Raw genomic sequence first — 25083 nt, forward strand, 5'->3', positions numbered from 1 at the left:
GTGGGTATGGGTGTGTGGCAGCTCCTCTCAACATCAACCTGTTGCCCTAAAGTGGTGCTGCCCAGAACTTTCTGAGACAATAAAAATGTTCTAGGTCTATGCTACGGAATGCAGTGTAGGAAAGAGAAACTAAGTTTTTAATTTTTGGCTAATTTAAATTTAAATAGTCACCATCTCTAAAGTGTTACCAGAATAGCCCAGAACTGGTATAAAACAGCATATATGCTACAGTATTTCAAGGCCTATAAACTTTCTTTTTTTATTTTTAGAGGGAGAGGGAGAGGGGAGAGAGAGAGAGAGAGTGCACACATGCACAAATTGGGGAGAGGGGTAGAGGGAGAGAGAGAATCCTAAGCAGACTCCACACTTAGCACAGAGCCTGACATGGGGCTTCATCTCACAACCCTGGGATCATGACCTGAGCCAAAATCATGAGTTGGATACTTAACCGACTGAGCCACTCAGGCATCCCAAGGCCTATAAACTTTAAAATATGCTTTCGTTGATTGAACTTGAGACCCTTTTTTTTAGTGCTCTAATACATCTCCAAGAATCCAAACACCCACTGGAACATTTCAATGTGTGAGACACTTGCTAAGGCCTGGTGGGAATCAGACTGGCTGGGTACCAGATGCCAGGCACAAGGCTAAGTACTGCGTGTGTGTCCACGGGCTGTTCACACATGCATGGCATGAGGCCAAGAGCAGGCCTACTCTGGCCTGCACTAAAATCTTACTTCTCCTTCTGACACATCAGACCTTAATGAACATTTTTTTTCTTGTCTGAATTCTGCCTTACTAAAAGGCGATGTCTACTGTGTATCACCAGATAGGACAGATGGGTGCAAAGATCCCTGAGAGGTCACTGAACTGAGCTTTACTAAAAAGGTGGTAAATTCAGCCAAAATGTGGCTTATGGTATCAAACTAAAGTCCCAACTTCACACAAACCTGCTCCCTTGAGGCAGGTGCTATGTCAACCCAGCCTGCCACTTGCATGGCCAGTGTCAAAAGCCAGAACAGGATGAGAAACTGTTGCACTGCTCCTGAGTTTTGGGTCTGTATGCTTGACTCTCCTTCCCTGGTTGCTGAGTTTCTACCATGTTGTCAGATATTCTGAGATGCTCAGGGCAAACAGACCAACTGCCTATGGATCTTACAGTCAAACAAACATTGGGTACACCTACATGAGATTTCTGGAGTTTTAGGTCACTATTTGATACTTAACTAACTGAATACATGTAGATGCAAGCCAGGACTGAGGAAAGTAGACGTGGGGGGTTGTTCCAAAGAGGGGCCAGAAAGAGCTCTGAGGTTGGGAAGAGTTGGTAAGGGCACGTGTAAGAAGCTGCCCTAAAAAGAAGAGCAGGTAGTGCAAGGGCAAATGGGACAGAGGCATCCAGGATAGAAAGGCAAGAGGGGAGGCAGTCAGACTGGCGAGGACAGGGATGCAGTTCACAGAGGACCTCCTGAGTCAGGCTAACAGGTTGAATTCTGCCCTCAGGACATTAGGTAACAAGGAGGACTGCAGCAGAAGGCTGACAGGTCAGACTCAGGGCCAGCCACACCTATAAGTACAATATACAAACAGGGCATAAGTAGGTAGCAAACAAGGCATCTGAATTAAAAAGAAACCAAGTTGTTAATGGAAATGTAACAAATGACCTGCAATTGTGGGGCTCAGAGGAAGCCCTCATGAGCCCCCACAGAGCCTGCATTTGAAGCCAGAGCAAACCCTGGCAGTTAAGTCTATCTGCTGCCTACCTTGATGAGCTCAAGGTCACACTGCCCCCGCTCATAGGCAACGCAGGCCAGATGTGGGTCCCGCTTCTCACAGTAGCGGCCCACCACGCGGCTGTCATAGTAAGCATTTTCTCTCAGGAAGCGCTCGGGGCTGTTGTTGCTGTCGATGTAGATCTTGGCAAGAGCATTGTGAGTGGCAGGCTCTTCACAGCCTTCGTGACTCCGGGACTCCAGCCAGGGAAGAAGCAGCTTTAGCCTTTGAAAGAAGGAAGAACACCTTAAGCGTCTCAAAACTAACATTCAAAACCTCCAGGGCAGACCCTGAACTGTGAAGGTTGCTTCTAGAAACAAACAAAAATCTCATTCCATTAACCTCAGGTTGTTCTAGGGACCAAAACAGACTTGAGTTCCAAACTGATTTCAATTGTTAAGTTTTTCCCAAAGATCTGCAATACCAATAGCAAGTAACTCACTACTGGATCTAAGATTTGTTACAAGAAAGACCAGCTACAGAGACAGTCAGTCTTGGGGCCTGGAGGCTAACTGAAAAGGGCTCTCAGGAAATTAGTCATAGGCTTAACCACAAACACTAGAACCCAGGGGCAAGAGAAGATACCGAGCTAGGATCCCTTACCTGTTTCTTTTTTCTACTTCAGCCACCAGCTCATCAGTGGAGAACTGTCCTCTCACCACCATGATTAAGTTTTTAATTACTTCCTCAGAACAATCCACATCAAGCAGCCCTCCAACCACAGCAGGGATCCGGCTAGGGTTGACCTAGAATGGTCAAGGTGGTGACTTCAGTGCTGCAGGCACAGGTCACTGCTACAAGTCCCCAAAGATTTGGACAATGTGGCTGTCTGAAAGGGCTCCTGTGGTAGATGGAATGCAAACTGTGAAGCTCTAGTCCCTAATGTGACTGTACTGGAAGAATGGCCTGGAAGGAGATAATTATGGTTCAGTAAGGTCAAAACGGTAGGGCCCTAATCAGAGAAAAGGCCATATAAAAAACACAGTGAGAAGCTGGCCATTTGTAAGCCAAGGAGAGTGGTCTCAGAAAGAACCAACCCAAGGTGGTAGGGTCAGCACCTTGATCTTGGATGTCTATATTCTAGAATTGTTAGCAATAAATATCTATTGCTTAAGCCACCCAGTCTGTGGTATTCTGCTATGGCAGCCCAAGCTTAGATACCACCAGTCTCAGATACATTCAGGGGTCAGAGGCAGCCTCTCAGGTATAGACTATTACCAGCAACCAAGGCACAAAGGCAGCCGGGTGTCACCTGGGAGCCGGCAGTGATGGTCTCAGCAGTACCTTCTGAACGTAGATTTCGATGTACTTCTGCAGGTTGTTGCGGTATAAGTACAGGACGAGGTCATGTACAAAGTCAAACCGATCACACACGATGATGAGAGGAAGCTGGTCTGTGAGCTTGGCCTCCTGTGTAATGGAAAGCACAGAACAAGACAGGCAGTGAAGACCCCACAGAGCTAGATTGCAGGGACCATGAATCAGCACAGAGATGGCACTGCTTCTGTTAGCAGAGTGGCCCCAAGGAGACTCAAGGGTGAGACTTTGTTCTAGACATGCTGTTGTTTTAAGGTACATGCATTTGCTTTTGGGGATAAGGTGTTTGTCTTGGGAAACAAGTAACAGAAAGACAGTACTATTTGGTTAAAGAAGAAAAGAGCTCTGCTAAATTTGGCAATAACATTCCAAATTAGTCCAAAAGCCATTATCTTTTGGGTTAAGACAAGCAGCTCACTCATTATGTATAAATCTGACCCAGACCAGGCACCAGAAAGAGGACCACTTTTGAGAACACTTGCCGGTAAGGGCTGCCTTTCTGGACAAGCTGCCATACTCTATGGAACATCGGCTGCCTATGCAGGGCACTGCTGCCTACCCTGCAGTCCACCACAATAATGCCTCCCCTCATTTGGCCATACCTACATGACACTTCTCAGGTTCTCTTGCACCCTTGCAGTTCTGGGCGTGGCCATGTGTTTCCTCCAGTGGGATGAGAATTGAAATGGCACATGCCACCTGCAGCCTCACCCATAAAAACCACCTATGCCAGGGGCGCCTGGGTGGCTCACTCAGTTGAGCATCGGACTTCAGCTCAGGTCATGATCTCACGGTCTGTGAGTTCAAGCCCCGCGTCTGGCTGTGCTGACAGCTCCGAGCCTGGAGCCTGCTTTGGATTCTGTGTTTCCCTCTCTCTCTGACCCTCCCCCATTCATGCTCTGTCTCTCTCTGTCTCAAAAATAAACATTAAAAAAAATTTTTTTAAAAACCACCTATACCAGCTTCTCTGAATTTTCTTTCCTTCCAGTTGACTAGGAAGGTAACACTCAAGGTGGTAGGCTGAAGATGGCAAAATAGCCATCAGCCTAGTCCTTGAAAGATGGTGGGAAAGCCACCCACTTACCTCTACATCTACCCTAATCTGTGCATCAGGAAGAAACACACTTCTTGCTTTTTATGCCACTAGCACTGAGTAGCTTATTTGTTTCTGTAGACTTTCCCAACCTAATTAACAGGGGCACAGTTGGGATGTTGCTGAAACATAATGCATCAATAAACTAACTCCCTCTATTCACACAACAGATAATTAAGAGTACAGCCTCAAGGGCTGTAAAATGAGCAGTGGACTCCTATAAGAATTTTAGGCCAAAGTAGAGCTCTGCACTAAGGATCCAGGGAACACTGGTAGAGACAAAGCCAGCTTTCCAACTCTTGGGCAGCTGGCTGATGGTTTGCTCAAGGAAGGAGGCGATGCCAGGACACACTCACCTTCAGAAAATTCTTCACCCGCTCTGGGTTGTAGCAATTACTCTCCCGGCATATCCTCTCCACCTCCTTGATCTGTCCCGTCTTACAGGCAGCCTGAATGTATTTCAAGTGCACATCTGGATCTTGGCTGAAGTTCACAATTGAGCCCAGGAAGTAGAAGAGGCCTACAAAGAGAGACTGTTCCATCTTATGCCCTCATAATATCCACCTGCTTTCTCCACAGTTACAGGCCACTTGCCCTTGGCAGCCCAGCCCACAACAACAGTGCTTCAGTCTCCCAGCACCCATTACCCACTCACAACTTACAAAATCTATGTGAAGTTCTTTTGCTTTGGCATCTCCTCCAAATAGCTGGTCAGATTTCCATCAAATTTGGGAGGGATGTTCTTGTGTGAAATACTGTGTGCATATGGAATCCATCTGGGGGGGGGGGCGGCGCCAGGCATACCCTAGGTGGTTATCTTCAAGAATAATTCAAATAGGCAACTTAAGAGGGCTGTGTGACTGCTGCTCTAAAAATAAATGCCAGGGACAGGAAAGCAGAGGCTTCCAATGGGAGCCTCCAAACAGAGTCTGCTCCCTGACATTGAGCTGATGGCACACATGGAGCCACTGCAGACTGGGGTGCATGGTGAGTCACAGAGCAACACTGTTCATCAGAAGCTAACCATCTCCTAACTGTCACAGGAGCTGGCCAGGAGGTACTGGTGACAACAGCAGGACAAGATACACCAGAGAAGACCACTTTCCCTGAGGAGGAGGTCATCGGTTATAACCTGAGGAAGGAACCAGAACCCTGAAGGCAGACAGTTCCCACTAACCTTACCCTATTGCCATCTCCCCGCCCAGTGCAACCTAATTCCTGCTGCAGCCTTTCCTGCAATGGCGTCTTGTGACAAGGGCAGCTCCCTGAAGGCAGCTCTTGCCTTCACTCCTCTAACATCCCAACCTCACTGGGCACAGGGCAGTGGCTTAACACCTCACTGGACAAATGCTCTGCTTCTTTCACTGCCCCAGCCTGTCCCCAACAGACCCTCATCTGGGAAAGCCATCCTCCTACCAGCAAATTCTTGGTGTGATGCCCACAAGAGGGCAAAGGAAGCCAACCACAATCAGGCCAGCCAGCCTAGCAGCCACACATTGCTCAGCCACCATGGGAATGTTACTCAGGGGAAGCCAAAGGGGCCACCCCTCAGAACCATGCATTCTAGTGCCACCGGCTCAGGCTTATTGGTGAACTCTATAGCAGACTGTGTGACAGATGCTCAGTTCTACAGAGGCTCCAGGGACACATGGGGGATTCTAAGTGTCCCCACCCCAATGCCAACCAACTAAATGCTTCCTTTGCAAATGCCAAAAAAGCTACCTAAGCTGGGTAACACACTAGACAGCAGAAATCTTCTGCCATTGACCAACACATTGGCTTGGCTGGAAGGAAGTCTGTGAGGTTGGGCAGGCAGACACCAACACCTGAGCAGAAGGTGCAGTCGGCTGGAGGGTGTGAAGTTTACCTTCGTAACTCTTGAAGGATTCAAAGAGCTCCACCAGGGACTGTGTGCCCAGCTGCTCATGGTACTTGGAGGCTACCTGCACACACAGCTGAAGGTTCTGTCTGATGCTGGCAGACAGCAAAGCATGCAGACACGCCAAAGAATCCTCCACTGACAAGGAGCCAAAGAAGCTGACGAGCCACTAGGAAGCAAGGAAGAGTTAATCCACAACTAAGTACCATCCTAGATGTTTCCAACACTGGCAAAATAACTGGATCAATTTTTCCCACTGAATGTCAAAAATATAAAGAATTTTCACTTAAAAGGACTGTGGTAAAAAAGTAAGAGCTGGGAGTAAACTCAGGATAACTAACCTTAATAGTCATCAAGCTGTCACACACCCTGCAAAACCCCACAGGTGATACTAAAACTTATTCTGTAAATGTAAATGTAATACCTATTAGCTTCTGCTAATAGTTTCAGACAATCCTGCTAGAGCTGTCAATGTTAATAGGTTTTCTCTGTTAGGCTAAGTCAAAGGTAGAAAATGGAAAGAAAGAGGTAACGTGGGTCCAGATGCATGGGTGAGCAAGTGAAGCTTGTGTGTGGGTTGAATGAAAACTGTGTATAGTAGTGATGAGGCTCATGCACAGGGAATACACATGCCACAGTCCCACAACCATGGACACAGGACATTCAGGAGCATATGACCCTAACGACAGATGTGTGCCAATCACAACAGGAGTGCCCCAAGGGTGCACCATACCTCGGGATTGAGGAGGTGAGTGTGGACCACAGCCCTCTTGATGTCATACAGGTCAGTGTAGTGCTCCAGCGCACGCTGCAGGAGGCCTGCCTTTTCACAGAGCTGGGCGATGTGGGCCCGATCATAATGGGTAAACATCTGATTTCCAAGAATGGCATCTGCAACCTATGAAATGGTGACGTCAGGAAGAAAAACTGAACAGTGGCAATAACTTTTTAAGAACAGCTGCTCAACACCCCCACGACACAGCTCCAGAACAGTGCTCATGAAACAGAAGGGCTTCAAAAGGTCTAGATCCTTGCCCACCTCTGAGCAGAGCCCTAGCCATCCTTCCAAGTCACCTGGGCCTCTTCGAACAAGGCTCTGTCCTCCTAGGTGCAGAGTCAGATGTGTATAATAAGGCTGAGGCCTTGCCCTAAAGCATGTTACTGGGATCAGTCCAGGCTATTGTTCTGACTTTTCAGCCATCACATTTGTACAGTTTTCTGTGGCAAGGTCATGGTCAATGTGAGGGCGTGAGTCTACGAAGGCCTCCTTCTTTAATGAGCTCAATCCTTGGACTAGCAACAGTCACGATTAGACCTGGAAGTAATAAATCCTACTGGTGTTCACAAAATTTCTCCACTTGGTTAAAGGCAGAATTAGGTGTGAGTGGGGATGTCTGAAAAACAACTAACCCTCCTGGAAAGAATTTTGATGAGGCTTAATATCATCTTTAAATAAGCAACCTCTGGACTAAGAATGAGTGGGTCAACAACCAAACTTGACTCTCAGTATCTAATAAGTAGCTAGTCTTGATGAGACACACACTCTTTCCCATTTCTTCCAGGATATGGAGCACAAACCAAGTACATGGTGACCACAGACCTAGCCTAATACCATGTTGTTCCAGGATAATGTACATTCTGGGCTCTCTGCAGAGGAAATCCACACCAAGTGCTGAGAGGAGGGTTTTGTAATATCTGATGCTTATCTGATGCCCCCACCCTTTGTTTCCTTAAGACTTGTCCTTACTATCCTCTTTTTTAAAAAAGGTTCCCCCTTATTATAGTAATAGTGCAGTTTAGAGAACTCAAAAAACACGGAAGGGCCAAGAAAGAAAATATCATCCAGCCTCTGAGATCCAAAGAGAACTGCCCCAATGTTTTGGGCATTGTGCCCATTTAGCCTACCCCGCTTTAGGGTTTGGGCTCTTCTTAGGGTCTATCTGCTCAGTTCCTGAATGGTGCTTAGTTTCTGTTTCAAAGCTTGCTAATTAATTAATTAAAGTTTATTTATCTTGAGAGAAGGGAGAGAGGGAATCCCAAGCAAGCTTTGTGCTCCAGCACAGAGCCCAATGGGGGGTTTGAACTCACCATGAGATCATAACCTGAGCTGAAATCAAGAGTCAGACAGTTGGGGTGCCTGGGTGGCTCAGTCGGTTAAGCATCTGACTTCGGCTCAAGTCATGATCTCACAGTTCGTGAGTTTGAGCCCAACATTGGGCTCTGTGCTGACAGCTTAGAGCCTAGAGTCTGCTTGAAATTCTATGTCTCCCTCTTTCTCTGCTCCTCCCCCGCTCATGCTCTGTCTCTCTCTCCTTCAAAAATAAATAAAAACATTAAAAAAAAAAAAGAGTCAGACACTTAACCAACTGAGCCACCCAGGCACCCCTTTCCAAGCTCATTTATTAAAAACTATCATCACACATAATCATCTGGTCATAAGAGTTCAACAGAACAGCAAACAGCAAATTAATAACACTTTTGTTTCCTCGAGGTGGGATATGACCCACACAACAGCAGCTAACTTGTGGATTTGAATAACCTGAAATCACAGAACAATATAATTAACAATTATTGTTTCCTAATCAAAAAACAATATATGATTATAAACAAAAAGAAATCGGAAGACAAGTGAGTAAAGAACAAAGTGAATGACAATCCTGTCCACTCAGACAACTGTGGTTAACAGCTTGATGTGAATTTTTCAAACTCCTTTCCTGCATACATATCCAAAATTAACCAAAAAAAGAAAAGGCATATACATGTGATTTAAATCACAGCCCTCCCGCCAATTTTCAGGTCAAGAAATGCACTGCCACAATGAGATACCACTTCACACTCATTTAGGATAGCTATTTTTTTCCAACTTATTTATTTTTGAGAGAGAGAAAGAGCTAGACTGGAGGAGGGGCAGAGGGAGGGGGGCAGATGATCTGAAGCTGGCTCTGCGCTGACAACAGAGAGCCTGATGTGGGGCTTGAACTCTCAAGCCATGAGATCATGACCTGAGCCAAAGTTACATGCTTAACTGACTGAGCCACCCAGGTGCCCCATATAGCTATTATTATTATTTTTTTAATGTTTATTTATTTTTGAGAGAGAGAGACAGAGCATGAGCAGGGAAGGGGCAGAAAGGGAGACACAGAATCTAAAGCAGGCTTCAGGCTCTGAGCTGTCAGCAGAGAGCCCAACATGGGGCTCAAACCCATGAACCATGAGATAATGACCTGAGCTGAAGTCAGATGCTAAACCTACTGAGCCACCTAGGTGCCCCTAGATATTATTATTTTTTAAACATACACAGAAAATAACAAGTGTTGGCAAGGATATGAAGAAATTGGAATACTCATATATTGTGATGGGAATATAAAATGGTGTAATGCTTGAAATATAGTATGGTGGTACTGCAACAAGTTACATACAGAATTACCATATAATCTGGCAATCCCACTTCTGGATGTATGCCCCAAAGAGCTGAACACAGGAACTCAAACTGATACCTGTACACCAATACTCCTAGCAGCTCTATCTGCAACAGTTACAGGGTGAAAGCAACCCAGTGTCATCAACAAATAAACAGGTACAGAAAATGTGGCATACACATATGATGGAATATTATTCAGACATAAAAAGGAATGAAATTCTGATGTATGTCACAACATGGATGAATCTTGAAGACAATATACTAAGTGAACAAGCCAGAAAAAAGGACAAATATCATATGATTCTACTTATATGAAGTATCTAAAATAGGCAAATTCATAGAAACAGTAAGTGAAACAGGAGTTACCAAGGGCTGGGGGAGGGAATGGGGAGTTACTGCTTAATGGATACAGATTTTCTGTTCATGATTATAAAAAGTTCTGGAAATATACAGTGGTAATGGTTGCACAATATTGTGAATGTACTTAAGGACACTAAATCATGCACTTATAAATGGTTAAAATGGTAGGGGTCCCTGGGTGGCTCAGTTGGTTAAGCATCTGACTCTTGATTTTGGCTCAGGTCATGATCTCCCAGTTAGTGGGATCAAATCCCACGTCGGACTCTGAGCTGATAGCGTGGAACCTGCTTGGGATTCTCTCTCCTGCTCACGTTCTCACTCTCTCACTCTCTCAAAATAAATAAACATTTTTTAAAAACTTCAAAAAAAATGGCTAAAATGGTAAATTTTGTTATGTGCACTTTACCACAATGAAGAAAAGAAAAATGAAAAGAAAAGATGTCCCAGGTGCAAAAGTCTCTATGAAAGTTTTGCACCATGGATTCTAGAACTTTCTTGCAGTAAAGTCTTAGAGAGTGCCCCCTGAGGCATGAGCACATCCCAGCCCAAAGCCACTGTGTTTAGGTGTGCAAGTCCCACAGAGAAGTAAAACAGGCGCTCTGTCCTATGGTTAGAGCCTAGAGATGTCACTTGCCTGGGGTGCGTGAATCAGGTTCATCTCCAACAGGCGCGTCTGGAGGTGCCCCTCAGCTGGGCGATTATTTTTCAAGGCATCCAACAAGAAGGAGGTACACTGCTGAATTAAACTGTTTTCCATGAAAACGTCTACAATCTGAAACAGATTGAAAGCCACATATTTACCCAAAGGAAACTATTTTATTTTCCTATTCAGATAGCTCCTGAAATTGAATCTCATTTAGAAATTCAACCATTAGTTCCTTCCTTTGCATTTTCTCTCTCTCTTTTTTTTTAGTTTTTATTTTAGTTTTTTAGTAATCTCTACACCCAATGTGGGGCTCAAACTCACAACCCCAAGATCAGGAGTCGCATGCTCTGCTGACTGAGCCAGCCAGTTGTCCTGCATTTTCTCATATTATCAAAATTCAAGTAATTCATAGCCATTACTTTTTAGGTAATTTTGTGAAATTATTATCACCCATATCATCCTCACCAACAGGGCATTTTTACTCAAGTAAATCAAAGGAAGTACTTTGAAGGGATTCAAGCAATCTTAACAATCTGTTACTTAATCAAATCCTAGAGGCAGTCAATACCTGGTGTCTAGCCCTTATACTCTCATTATTCAGGCACAGTTAGGAAATTGCAAACACTGACTTAGACATCGATCATTAAAGTTAAATAGAAGTTAAAGAGTAAGACTTAGTAAGAAGTGATATATAGGTAATGAAGTTACTGATTGTGTAACTGTTTCCATATTTAAAGTACAGGAGAAAGTTTTTATTAAAAATACTTTAGAAATATGAAATATAAACCAGATGTAATCTGGAGTCTTCTTTCCCCTTGGTATCTATGTAAATTTGGCTCAAACCCTTTCAACATGCTCTCCAAACTACCTGCAAATTCCACTATGTATCAACCCAGTATGAACGCACTTATATCTATACAAGCTGTTGGTTTTGCCTTGCTTCAACCTTTGTTACATATCTCTCTGTATTACCCAGAGCCCATTGTACCCAGTTTACTGAAGGTAACTTGACATGTGTTTATGTCTACACACTAAGTGTGTTATGTTAAAATAATGGTCTCATGGTCACCTAACTCCAGGTGAGCCAAACACCCACAGGATGAAAGTCTACAGACCTGAGAGCACTACCGTAACCAGTACACAGAGAGAGTTCAGGTGGCCTTAGTCAGCAGAGGATAATGAAGTGGGGCTACTGTTTTAAAATGACATCCTCACTCCCCGCCATCAACCACCACACAAAAGAAATAACATTCTCACTACCTGACAGATGAATCCTCTAAAATACTTCAAAACAAAGGTAAGTGACAGTATTCAAATAATAAAAGAAGACAAAATACGTCAGATTTTTTAGACTGGAAGACACTGGTAAGAGAAAAACAAATAAAAAGGCATCTTCTTGACAATTATACAAAGCCATAAAAAGCTATCCCAAACAACTCATGCTCACCTGGTCAATATTGGCCAATGGCTCCTCATCTTGCACTAGCATTTGAGAAAACTGCAGGCCCTGGTCTGGACTGATTCTCATCACACTCCTCAGTAAAAAGATCCAGTCTGGGGTATAGCCAACCTAGAGGCAAGGGAACACCCATCAAAAAAATAAACAAAACACCTTGAGTATTTAAGAAAAAAAGCTCCCATCCTTTGTTTTAAACCTGTGTTTACAAAGAAATGAGGAGCAATATTAGCATGCGTATGTGCAGGATCTCTGCCAAATACAACATCCACTTCAAGGCGCTGCCATGTATGCAGAGACACAATCAACTACACAAACAGCCTGGACCATAAAGAAGTCATCCAAACCAGTGTGCAAGCTCTGACGAAACCCAGCACGTCGTCCAGTGAGCTTTGGGCACAAGCTGCAGTGGAAGCCCGCCAAAACATGGATTTAACACACAGACGGTGCTGAGGGGCACGAGGGAGAAGGGAGAAAAAGAAAAAAATTACAGGAAAATCCCCGAGTGGAAGGGAACTGGAAGGACTGTAAAAATAAGACAGGAAAATAAAAAACTGAAGAGAATAGAATCATTATCACCGAATGACAGATGCTAGCAGCAACACCGACAACTCACACCAAAGCACTTCCAGAGAAGGAAGGGTATTTTATAAACTTCAGAATCAGCAACCACCTACCACAAATTAATTATCTGTGAAATGCTAATGGTTAGGCATGTATTACCTTTTTGGCATAGAGGACAATTTTCTGGAATTGGCCTGTTTCTGCAAAACACTGGATAACCTTGCTCGGCACATTTGCCCGAAGATACACACTCAGAGCAAGTGTAGGGTCAGCAGTTTTGACCAAATCTCCAAGTTCTTCTGAACACTCCAGCTGTGGTGTGCCAAAGAGAGAGGGCAAGATTAGGACCAGAGGAACCTGTGATCTAGTTTAATAACTGAGGGCTATGATTTCATAAGTGTTTGTACCTTATCTTCTTTCAGCCACTTTTCTAAGAGTTGCTTGCGACCCTGCTGAAGCACTGGACGGCAAAGTTCTAAGGATTCAAGTTTATTGAGCTGACCCTGGTCAAGGAGGATTCCAAAGTACTGGAGCAAAGGAGAGGCCTGCCCAGGCTGGGCGGGAATACTTTGGAACTTCCGAACTGTGTCACTGGTACGCAGGACTCCCTATGACAAATGGAAATGTAGGTTGTTATGCTGTACTCAAAGGCTGTCCCTTTACTTAACTCGCTTGTATTAAAAAAAAATTGCTGGGGTGCCTGGGTGGCTCAGTTGGTTCAGCAGCCAACTTCACAGTTTGTGGGTTCGAGCCCCATGTCAGGCTCTGTGCTGACAGCTTGGAGCCTGGAGCCTGCTTCGGATTCTGTGTCTCCCTCTCTTTCTGCCCCTCCCCAACTCACCCACAGTCTCTCGCTCTCTCTCTCTCAAAAATAAATAAATATTAAAAAAAAATTTGCCGATGGAAATTCCACACAGAATTGTCAGGGATAGAAAGTCCTCTACCAAGGCAATGGCTTCCACCTTCAGCAAAAACCACAAGCACAGAGAGTCTCAGTCTCACAGGTGATTTCTAGGAAGAAACTTCCTCCCTAGCATGCTGCAGTGAGAATTAGGCTTTTAAATCAGCTTGGCAATAGTGAAGTTCTACCATTATTATGTTCTAATTCAAAATACTCAAAAGTCATGCGTGAAGACTAGAAATGGTTTGTTCATAAGTATCCCTTGAAAGAAGAAATCGTTTCAACGAAAAGCAACTCAAAACCCTTTATTTACTTAGGAGCAGATCTAGGCCTGGACAATTTATCCTAATGAAATAAACAGAAAAAAATGCCCTAAGCAGTACTGTTACACTCTAGATGAGCAGAGAAAGTCGAGAGCAGAATATGACTAAATAAAACAGGTACAACTACTTGATGTATAATACAGCTCTGTATTTCCTAAGCTAAGAAGCTGCATGAGAAATATGTATGTATGTATGTATGTACGTAGATGAGAACTGGAAGAGAATAAAAAAATGTTGTTGCAGCAGGATTGTGCTTTTTGTTGATTTCTCATTGTTGTCATGCCATTGGCACAAATTTTAAAGCTAAAACAACTAACAAAACAGCAAGACACTCCAACATCAGTAGTGGAATGCTTTTATAATTTATTTCACTCTCAGATTGGTACACAGTGTTGTAGGGCCATTACCTTTGGTGCAGATGCTGCTACTTTGGCGGCTTCAGCATAGCTCCCCTGTGCAAAGAGGGTAGTGAATTTTCTCACGAATAACTCCTCCGCCCCAGCCAAGTTACTACGAATGGCCAAGCGCAGACCAAGGTCTGGATTTTGAAGCACACTGGTTGCATAATTCACAATGTTATCTTCCTCGACACAAACTGACAGCACCTATAAAGACCCAACAAGTGAGATTGGCCTAGCCTAGAAAAGTGCTCCATATACACATACTACTACATCCTGCTCTCAGGTACTGCAGTATCAGCAAAATTCTAAAGCTCAGGCTGAGTATGCCTAGAATGTTGGCTCTAACAGTGACAGAATGCACAGGAGCCAAACACCTAATGGCAACACAACAGAATATCATGGTAGAGACACAGCATGGGATTCCATGTAGTTATTTTAAAAGACTATAAAAATACCAAATGAGAAAAAAAATAAAGTTGCATGGACATTGACCAGTGATGTGTTCAAGATGATCACTCTGCCAAAATGACCTATTTGGGGGTGTGGAACCCCCAGTTTTTCTTCTTAAATGTTCTTTTTTTTAAAGCACAGATTTTCAGGGCGTCTGGGTGGCTTGGTCAGTTGAGCGTTTGACTTTGGCTCAGGTCATGATCTCGCGGTTTGTGAGTTTGAGCCCCGCATCCGGCTCTGTGCTGACAGCTGAGTCTGGAGCCTGCTTCAAATTCTGTGTCTCCCTCTCTCTCTGCCCCTCCCCTGCTCGCACTCTGTCTCTCTCCCTCAAATAAACACTAAAAATAAAAAAAAAATAAAAAAAGAAGCACAGATTTTCTTCTATTAACTGTTTTTTTTTAACTTTAGTTGAGAGGGGTGCCTGGGTGGCTCAGTCAGTTGAGCATCCAACCTCGGCTCAGGTCATGATCTCGCTGTCTGTGAGTTCAAGCCCCATGTTGGACTCTGCTGACAGCTTGGAGCCTGGAGCCTGTTTCAGATTCTGTATCTCCCTCTCTCTCTGCCCCTCCCCTACTCATGCTCTGTCTCTCTCTCTCTCTCTCTCTCTCTCTCTCTGTCAAAAATAAAACAAACATTAAAAAAAATTTAACTTTAGTTGAGAGAGGTAATTTAGGTAGCATATTACTTGCTTTTCAACCCTCCCCAATCAGTATGTGTCTGGCCTGGTGTGTATCAGAACTGCTGCTTCACTGAGAGAAGCTTCATGCAGTAAGGGAGCTACTCTCTTCTCAGAATCGATCCTGTGTTAGGAGTGATATAAAGTAATGGCAAGAAGTAGAAGGGAGACATGGGTATAAGTTGAATAACAGGAGGTAACTATACTTGACCACTGTCTTGGAGGAGTAAAAGTTAAGCTCTAGTCCCTAGTGAATGGAAAAGGTGGGAGATGAACCCTCCAAGTTCCATACCTGTCCCTTTTTGTTGACACCAATAATTCCAGAAGTAGATTCATGTGGAGCAGTGACAAATATCGTGTCAGCACTGATACGGTTCATGTAGATGCACACGCCAGACTCTAGGTCATACAAGTGAAGATAGCCATATTTCGTGATCAAGTAAATAACACCATGTTTAGCTCCAATCTATAGGAAGATACAGAACAGACAGAAAGAAGCCAAATGGGGCAAAAGAGCTCACAAATGATGAAAGATCTTGAGTTATTAAGCCCAAGAGATCACTTACTATTGGTGGGGAGCATTATGCTGCTGAGATGTAGATCCCAAGTTGATTCCAGTCAAGTCCTACCCACTTGAGAATAGTTTTATCTTTTTTTATTTTATTTTTTTAATATGAAATTTATTGTCAAATTGGTTTTCATACAACATCCAGTGCTCATCCCAACAGGTGCCCTCCTCAATGCCCATCACCCACTTTTCCCTCCCTCCCACCCCCCATCAACCCTCAGTTTATTCATTTGAGAATAGTTTTAAAGCCAATACTTTGGCCAACTCTTCTCAAATAAAGGTCCAATAAATTAGGCTATTCATTTATCCTTCAGGTATAACTATCCTCTCCTTACTTCCTTACCAAATCCTTTTAGAAGAAGCTGCAAGTTCATAAAATCAGGGGAAAGTTCTGGAAAAAGACCTCATACACTGTGTTCACATTTCAGCTTGCCCTCCACCACCATTTAGTAACCTTTGACCTTTGCCAAGTTGTATTAACTCCTACAGAAGATTTAACACATGAGAAATTCTGAAGGGGTGGGAGAAAGACTGATTAACTTGCCAAATTAAATTATTGTATGGGGCGCCTGGCTGGCTCAGTTGGAAAAACATGTGACTCTTGATCTCAGGGCTCTAGTTCATGAGTTCAAGCCCCACGTGGGGTATAGAGATTACTAAAAACAAAATAAACTTTAAAAAGTTATTATAAGGGGGCTGCCTGTGTGGCTCAGTTGGTTAGGCATCCAACTTCAGCTCATGATCTCACAGCTCGTGAGTTCAAGCCCCATATTGGGCTCTGTGCTGACAGCTCAGAGCCTGGAGCCTGCTAAGGATTCTGTGTCTCCCTCTCTCTCTGCCCCTCCCCCACTTGCACGCTTGCTCACTCGCTCTCTCTCTCCCAAAAATAAATAAATGTTAACAAAAAAGTTATTATAGGGATGCCTGGGTGGTTCAGTTGGTTAAGCATCTGACTCTTGATTCTTGCAGTCGTTAGATCAAGTGCCCCACTGGGCTCCACACTGAGTGTGACCCCTGCTTGGGATTCTCTTTCTCTCTTTCTTTCTCTTTCTCTCTCCCTCTTGCTCCCTCCCTCTGCCCCTCTGCTCCCCCTTGCTCCTCTGATTGTGCTATCGTTCTCTCTCTCTCTCTCTCTAAAAAAAAAAAAAAATTATTATGAAACCTACAGTAATTTTATTTGTTTGTTTATTTTAAAAATTAAAAGATCTCGGGGCACCTGAGTGGCTCAATTGGTTAAGCATCCAACTTCAGCTCAGGTCATGATCTTGTGGTTCATGAGTTCAAGCTCCATGTTGGGCTCTGTGCTGACAGCTCAGAGCCTGGAGCCTGCTTCAGATTCTGTGTCTTCCTCTCTCTCTCTACCACTTGCTGCTCACACTCTGTCTCTCTCTCTCAAAAATAAATAAACATTAAAATTTTTTTTTTTAATTTAAAGATCTCCACTGCAAGATCAAGAGTCACAGCCAGCAACTGAGCCAGCCAGGCGCCCAAAACCTATCATTATGTTACTTTATTTTATTATTTTACTCTATTATTTTTTTTTAATGTGTATTCACTTTTGAGAGAGAGAGACAGAGAGTGAGAGGGAGAAGGGCAGAGAGAGGGAGACACAGAATCTGAAGCTGGCTCCAGGCTCTGAGCTGTCAGCACAGAGCCTGACATAGGCCTGAACCCACAAACCATGAGATCATGACCTGAGATGAAGTTGGAGGCTTAGCCAACCAAGCCATCCAGGCATCCCTCAAAGTTACAGTAATTTTAAAAGTATGGTAGGGGTGGGGCGCCTGGGTGGCTCAGTCGGTTAAGCGTCCGACTTCGGCTCAGGTCATGATCTCGCGGTTCGTGAGTTCAAGCCCCGCGTCGGGCTCTGGGCTGATGGCTCAGAGCCTGGAGTCTGTTTCCGATTCTGTGTCTCCCTCTCTCTCTGCCCCTCCCCCGTTCATGCTCTGTCTCTCTCTGTCTCAAAAATAAATAAAGGTTAAAAAAAAAAAAATTTAAAAAAAAAAAAAAAAAGTATGGTAGGGGTGCCTGGGTGGCTCAGTCAGTTGAGCGTCCAACTTCAGCTCAGGTCATGATCTCACAGTTTGTGAGTTCAAGCCCCATGTTGGGCTGTGTGCTGACAGCTCAGAACCTGGAGCCTGCTTTGGATTCTGTGTCTCCTACTCTCTCTGCCTCTCCCATGCTCATGTCTCTCAATAATAAACATTAAAAAAATTTAAAAAATCAAAGTATGGTAGTAAAAAATAAAGTGGGGTACTAGCATAGGAAGAAATAAAAACAAACAGAACTGAGAATCTTGAAGTAGAATCAAACATATAAGAATTTAACATGAATGAGTAGGTATTTCATATCACAATGTTAATATAACCAGCTGGCTATATGGGGATACAGGATGAGGGTAAAGAATTGGCTCTCCATCCTGTTCTTTATCAATGTAAATCCCAGATGAGTCAAAGATTTTTACATAACAAGCAAATAAAACTGGGGTTCCTGGGTGGCTCAGTCAGTTAAGCATCCAACTTTGGCTCAGGTCATGATCTGGCAGTTTGTGAGTTTGAACCCCATGTTGGGCTCTGTGCTTACAGCTCAGAGCCTGGAGCCTGCTCTGGATTCTGTGTCTCCATCACTATCTGCCCCAACCCCACTCACACTCTGTCTCTGTCTCTCAAAAATAAACATTAAAAATAATTTTTTAAAAAGCAAATAAAACTAAGAAAGTAATAGAAGAAAATATGGTGAATATTTTCTTCACCTTGGGGTGTAGAATTCTTTTTAAAACATGACACCAAAGCCACATAAAAATGCAAAACTTTGGGGCGCCTGGGTGGCGCAGTCGGTTAAGCGTCCGACTTCAGCCAGGTCACGATCTCGCGGTCCGTGAGTTTGAGCCCCGCGTCGGGCTCTGGGCTGATGGCTCAGAGCCTGGAGCCTGTTTCCGATTCTGTGTCTCCCTCTCTCTCTGCCCCTCCCCCGTTCATGCTCTGTCTCTCTCTGTCCCAAAAATAAATAAACGTTGAAAAAAAAAATTTAAAAATGCAAAACTTCTACAAGGTGGAACACACTCAAATAAACTTCTGTTATGACTATGAAAAAATATTTATTTGAAATACATCAGGCATTAGTATCCAAACTACAGAGTTCTTACAAGTAAGATAAAGACCCCCCAAGAGAAAAACTGCCAAGATCAGGAAGAGGTAATTAACAAGATGCATATGAGTGGTAAACTCATTCCACCTCGACATTAACCACAGGAAGGACATGAAGCTCATTGGACACTGTCCAGCTATCAGGGAGGTGGTGGCAGGAGTAGGAACTGGCCAGTGTGGTTGTACACATGCCCCTGACGCAGCAATTTCACATGTGGCAGTTTATCCTTGGACTGATGCACAAAGATATATGGACAATAATGCTCCTAGAAGCATTCACTATAAATACCCAATGGGGGATTGTCTAAATCAATTAGGGCACATCTACAGAAAAGATAATATAGACATTAAAATATTACATGCATTTTATTGGAGTGGTGTTGGTCTGCAACATAGTGAGAAAAGGTCATAAAGCCCAAGGCCAGTGCCAAGCCATTTCATAAGACTCTATTTGCATATATGTTTGTAAATGTATGCATACAAAGATACTTCCAAAGGGGGCAGTCACAGTTATCGGTGGGGTAGGATTTCAGTGGATATTTAATTCTACTATTATGTTTATTGATATTATTGGAAATTAATGGACAATATGTATTTTTGTAAGATAGAGAAAAGGTCAATTTCACTTTGTGGAAAAAAAAACTGCATTTGATCACATACTATTTCTAGAAATCTAGCTTAAAAATATTAAAAAATTAAAAAAGAAAGCATCATTAAGTATTGTCAAATATTTGAGAACAGAAAAAAGCAAATAACTAAACTATCCTACAATTATACTACATCCCTAAAAATAAATGTTTACCTCCCAAGATATTAACAAAGAATGGCATACCTTATAGAAATGTCTATGATGTACTGAGCAAAAATGGGGGGGGGGGTAGACTGTATGATCTTACATATATAATGTGATTCCAATTTTGTTCAGAAAAGATGTATCTAACTTTTTAAATATAATAAACAGTGAAATCTTTGATATATTTTACAGCCAATTGGTTCAGCTAGAGAAGACTGTTTTCTTCTTTATATTTTTGTACTACGGTGAACATTTAATCTTTCATAATAAAAAGGGAAAGGTCTGGGACTTCGGTATGTGTCAGACAAAGTCCTGTTTGTAGAAAAGAGTGCTCTTTCCAGACTGTTGTTAAGGCAGCATGAGTTAAAACATGAACACTGACATTATCTTCTCTGTGTTCTAATATATCTATTTGGGATTCTTCTGAAGCACAGGAACCTATTATCTGCTGTTCCCCTCCACCCAAGATCTGTGATTTGTTCTAACTCACGTAGCAGGCAGCACATTCATACCTGCATAGCCACTGGGAAATCAGTCTGAGCCTCTGGAGGGAAAAACACATCCACAGCTTTCTTTACAAAAGGCTGGTTTCCTGCTGCAGGCTGTCCGACTTCGATTATGTGCAACTAGATAAGAGATTTAGGTCAATCCAAGGAAACATACTGGTGGCAGACTAATGCTAACTAATGTACAGTTAAGTACAGCCATAGTCCATGCTTTGTAAGACTAATGATAAAAGTTACATTCAAACAAGACAAGAAAATCTCTTGGTTGGAGTGCTCATGCTATTCACTAACCTACTGCCCGCTACCAAGGACAATAGGAAAAACCAATGCCAGGAAACCTGAGCAAAGTTTAGTTCTAGCATGTTGGCTGAGTCACTTGCCCCCTCTCTGGCCATTAGTGTGAATGCCCATGAAACAAGGGGCTCTCCTGGACATGGGCTCAGGCTAACACACATCAACTGACAAGATCATGTAACTGAATGCCAAACTCACAAGACAGTTGATCGTGCCAAAGGCCTGAGAGTTTTTTTAAGGTTATTCTGGGGGGCATAAAAATCCTTGGAGAACCGGAAAGAATGACAGTGGACAAGGAGTTCTGTCCCTGCTTTTATCAGAACAGCTTCAAGTTCCTCTCATCTAATAAAAAGGTACCACAGCTAGAAACAAGTCTGGGGAAAAAATCATGAGTGGAGGTGGATCAGAGACGTGAAACAATGAGGGTTGGAGGGGGTGCCCAGTAGAGGAAACTTATGAGTATACACTTAGTTTGGATTTGGCCTAGCAGAGAGGGAGAAGGGAAACACCAAAGAGGCTTGAGGCAAGCAAAGAGATGGGCTAGAAGGGGAGGGCTGATGTAGCAAGTGAGCAGGGGCCACTGTGAGTTAAGATGCAGGGAGACTGAAACTCCTAGCATACAGGCACTTTAAGAGAAATGGTAGTTTGGGGAAATTCTTTTAGATGGGTGGAGTGGGTCTGAGGACCTATTCTCTAACCCAAATATGGGTAACAAGAGACTCATGTGCTACAGATGTGAGACTTGCTAGAGGCTGGACAGTGGCAACACAAACAGAATGGAGCTTGAGAACTCTGCTTTCTTGCTTAAGAGTTGGGAAGGATGGTAGCACTGCCAAAAGATGTGGGGGCCTGGGTAAAGAAGCCAGGCTTCTTTGGGAGGTGGTGAGAGAAGGGCGAGACTATGGACAAGTGGTACCTGCCTGGAGAAAGGAACAAGTAACTGGAGTGCAGACAAAACTGGGATCCATATGAGACTAGAGAGCCATAAGTGTAGCTGGGCTGGATTAGAAGGAAGGCCTGTGCAAGGGGCACAGGCTGAGGAAATCACTGAAGGGACCCCCACCTGCCACTAGGGCAGGGGAGGGGAGATTCAACCACAGAATATAGGTGGCTCTTGGGAGAGCTGCTGTGGGGGTCTCTGCCATGAAGACTGCTCTGAGGGGACCAGCCTGCCTGACAGCTGAGTGCAGGAGATAAGCAGGCACACCTGTCTTACAGGGGTGCTTGTTCTGTGCTCTTCTTCACAGGCAGCTCGGCCAGGAAGGGTTCTGTTCTTTCAAGGGTGACTGTGGCTGCCCGGCTGTCTGTGACGAGGTAGAACGCCTCAGTCTAAGGTGACAGAGTAGGCTGATATTTTTGCCTGACTCCTATTTTTCTATTGGTTCTCAATTAAGGAGGGCATGATATTTATTATATGAGAGACAATTAGCCATATTCAAGATGAGGAAGTCTAGGAAGCCACATACTGATCCAGTGCTCTTCTTCTTTGGGGAATACTTCAGGGCTAGTGACCAACCCAAAATAATGAGTTCAGAAGAATGATAAGAGTATACTGAGATAAGGACCATGTTTTCAGGCCACTTTCCAAGTGAGTGATGCAACCCTGGAATCGCAGGTCTCAGTGACATCATGAACTCTTAGACCTCACAGCTCTGCCCATGGCACTCCTGCCAAACAGATGCTAGCCATGCACTCGAGCCGAATAAAACTCAACTTGCTCCCAGAGCATGGCCTTCTCCTTGCAGCTCCCACCCCAACCCCAGCACCTAGGCAGAACCACATAGGACCTGTGCCTTTCGTTAGGATGGCATACAGTGGTTCTTTCACAGCTGTTGCCTCCATGAGACTGCTGTGTGAGAGCAGAAACCATGTGTGCCTAGCCCATGCTCAGTAGACTTTGTCAAAGAGGATTTTTAGGGCAAAGGGACCAATTAATTGATAGGTGACTTCACGTCACTGACTTTACAAAGATTGGCTGTGAAACCACCAACATGTACAATAGATGAGTTGTTCTAAATACTGTACAAGCCTTCATTTATACGAAGCACCTGCAGACTATTCCCCACTCCCAATTATAAACTGGTTTTGGATCGCTGGCTAAGTGGCTACCAATTTACACTGTACAGACTCTTAACACTGACTCAGGACACTTTTCTAAGGGAGAAAAGAAAGTGGAGATCTTACCTTGCCCCCTGTGGGACTACGTACAGCAAAGCAGAAAAGGGTGGCAGGCTTGGCATTCCCTTCGCTCTTGAACTCTGCAAAAGCAGCAGCATGGCCTTCTATGGGTTGTGAAACTTTCCTATCCACAGAGTAGAGTTGCATTGCCCCAACTACACGGTTTTGCTAAGAAAAGACATTTTGCAATGAAAGAGAGAGAAAAGAGAAAATATAAATTGTTAAATGTTCCTAAAATTAAAGTTTCACATGTTGACCTAGTTTCTCTAATAAAAAATAAGCCTATTAGACATTAAAAGACATGATAGAACTCTAAATTTGATGTGTAAAGACGGCTGCAAACACCAGGGAAAAAATATGACTTCAAAACACTAAGATAGATGGTCCCAATTTGTTAAATGCAAAATGTGTGTATACACACAGGTATGCATATATGTATGTTTGTGTATATTTGAGTGCACATACAAGGTTTGTATATGTAAATAAATACATAAATATATAAATACACACACACACACACATTCTACACACACACATGTAAATATTCATTTAAAGTAAGTCTTGGGAGGGGCGCCTGGGTGGCTTAGTCGGTTGAGCATCCGACTTCGGCTCAGGTCATGATCTTGCGGTCTGTGAGTTTGAGCCCCGCGTCGGGCTCTGTGCTGCCAGCTCAGAGCCTGGAGTCTGCTTTGGATTCTGTGTCTCCCTCTCTCTCTCTCTGCCCCTCCCCTGCTCATGCTTTGTCTTTCTGTCAAAAATAAATAAAACATTAAAAAAAATTAAAAAAAAAATAAAGTAAGTCTTGGGAGGGGCACCTGGGTGGCTCAGTCAGTTGAGCCTCCCACTTTGGCTCAGGTCATGGTCTCGCAGTTCATGGGTTCGAGCCCCACGTTGGGCTCTGTGCTGACAGGTCAGAGCCCGGGGCCTGTGTCTTCCTCCCTCTGCCCCTCCCCCCATTTGCACTCTGCCTCTCTCTCTCTCTCTCTCAAAAAAAAAAAAAAAAAAAAAAATTAAAGTAAGTCTTGGGAGGACAAACTCTAAAGTATAAAGAGTAATTAAATCAGGAGATTATTGGCTAATTTTGAAAATTGGGTTTTCTGAAATTTATAAATAGCAAAAATAGTATTTAATAAAACCCAATAAAGCTAATATCTTTCATAAAACTTAGAACTTACATTTTCTAGCAAAGAATTTCAATACATTTGTACCCAATGTCAAGTGCTCAAAAAGCTAAGTAAATGAGACATGACAGCACCACAGCTCAAGCTCTTAGACCTCAACATTCAAATAACCACCCCAGCCAAATGAGCCCTATGCAATCTGGGTAGAATTCAGATCCTTAGTGTATCTGCCACCTACCCCCATGCCTTAGAAAGGGAAACAAAGGCAAAAAGGTGGGGGGGGGGGACAAAGGTGTCAACTTTTTTCTTTTTAAAGATCCTTTCCTTTGTACTTTTTTTTGTTTTTTAATTTTTTTAACGTTTATTTATTTTTGAGACAGAGACAGAGCATGAACGGGGGAGGGGCAGAGAGAGAGGGAAACACAGAATCTGAAACAGGCTCCAGGCTCTGAGCCATCAGCACAGAGCCTGACGCGGGGCTTGAACTCAGGAACCGCAAGATCGTGACCTGAGCCGAAGTCGGACACTTAACCGACTGAGCCACCCAGACGCCCCTCCTTTGTACTTTTCTACTGGAAGACTTGTGTGAAAGTACTACACAAAATACCAATTCATGCTACAACATGGATAAACCTTGAAAACATGCAAAGTGAAAGAAGCCACTCACAAAGGCCACATATCATGATTTCCATATATGAAATATCCAGAGACAGAGTGGACCAGTGGTTGCCAAGGGCTGGGAAGAGGGAGAAGTAGGGGAGCAACTTGTAGATAAATACAAATGTGTACACTCTAACAACAGAATGAATAAGAAAATTTTTAAATGAGAGTAAGTATAGGATAAGACTCACCCTCCCAGGGGAGGGTGGGAAGATTGGAGATGATATAGAGATAATGCCTTTGAGTCCCAATGCTAGAGAAGACTAAACTAAAGCGAAGAAGAAAAGAAGCAGCAGAGAGAACACCTCAGATCAAGACAGACCTGGATTCTTTCACTGCCTGTCCTCATGGACCCACTCAGAGGCTACAGGTGTAGCCCTGGGTCTGTGACCTGCTTCTGAGCCTTAGGCTCCTGCCTGGTAAAGTCTACCTCATGGGGGTGCTGAGTATTATGTGTGCTTTGGGAAAAGGCATGTTGAGGATCGTAGCTGACAAAGATTGAATGCAAAAATGCTTTCTTTTGTGCCAGGCACCATGTGAAGGGCTAAGGATAAGAAA

At 43.7% G+C, this 25083-nt stretch overlaps 1 protein-coding gene across 3 annotated transcripts in view; it reads right to left on the minus strand.

The window, feature by feature from the left end:
* The window catches only part of CLTCL1 (clathrin heavy chain like 1), a 104852-nt gene that overhangs the window by 41542 nt on the left and 38227 nt on the right, over positions 1 to 25083 (minus strand). For all 3 annotated transcript variants that reach the window (XM_045459637.1, XM_045459638.1, XM_045459639.1), the window contains exons 4-17: positions 22751 to 22912; positions 20279 to 20392; positions 15552 to 15725; positions 14140 to 14337; positions 12916 to 13116; positions 12668 to 12820; positions 11936 to 12058; positions 10477 to 10614; positions 6795 to 6959; positions 6050 to 6230; positions 4539 to 4702; positions 3057 to 3182; positions 2376 to 2518; positions 1763 to 1997 (exon numbers count right to left, since the gene is read on the minus strand). In XM_045459637.1, coding sequence (XP_045315593.1) covers positions 1763 to 1997; positions 2376 to 2518; positions 3057 to 3182; positions 4539 to 4702; positions 6050 to 6230; positions 6795 to 6959; positions 10477 to 10614; positions 11936 to 12058; positions 12668 to 12820; positions 12916 to 13116; positions 14140 to 14337; positions 15552 to 15725; positions 20279 to 20392; positions 22751 to 22912 — 2277 coding nt within the window. The remainder of the gene's footprint in view (positions 1 to 1762; positions 1998 to 2375; positions 2519 to 3056; positions 3183 to 4538; positions 4703 to 6049; positions 6231 to 6794; positions 6960 to 10476; positions 10615 to 11935; positions 12059 to 12667; positions 12821 to 12915; positions 13117 to 14139; positions 14338 to 15551; positions 15726 to 20278; positions 20393 to 22750; positions 22913 to 25083) is intronic.

This window comes from Leopardus geoffroyi, chromosome D3, assembly GCF_018350155.1.
Source record: "Leopardus geoffroyi isolate Oge1 chromosome D3, O.geoffroyi_Oge1_pat1.0, whole genome shotgun sequence".
Classification (NCBI taxonomy): Eukaryota; Metazoa; Chordata; class Mammalia; order Carnivora; family Felidae; genus Leopardus; species Leopardus geoffroyi.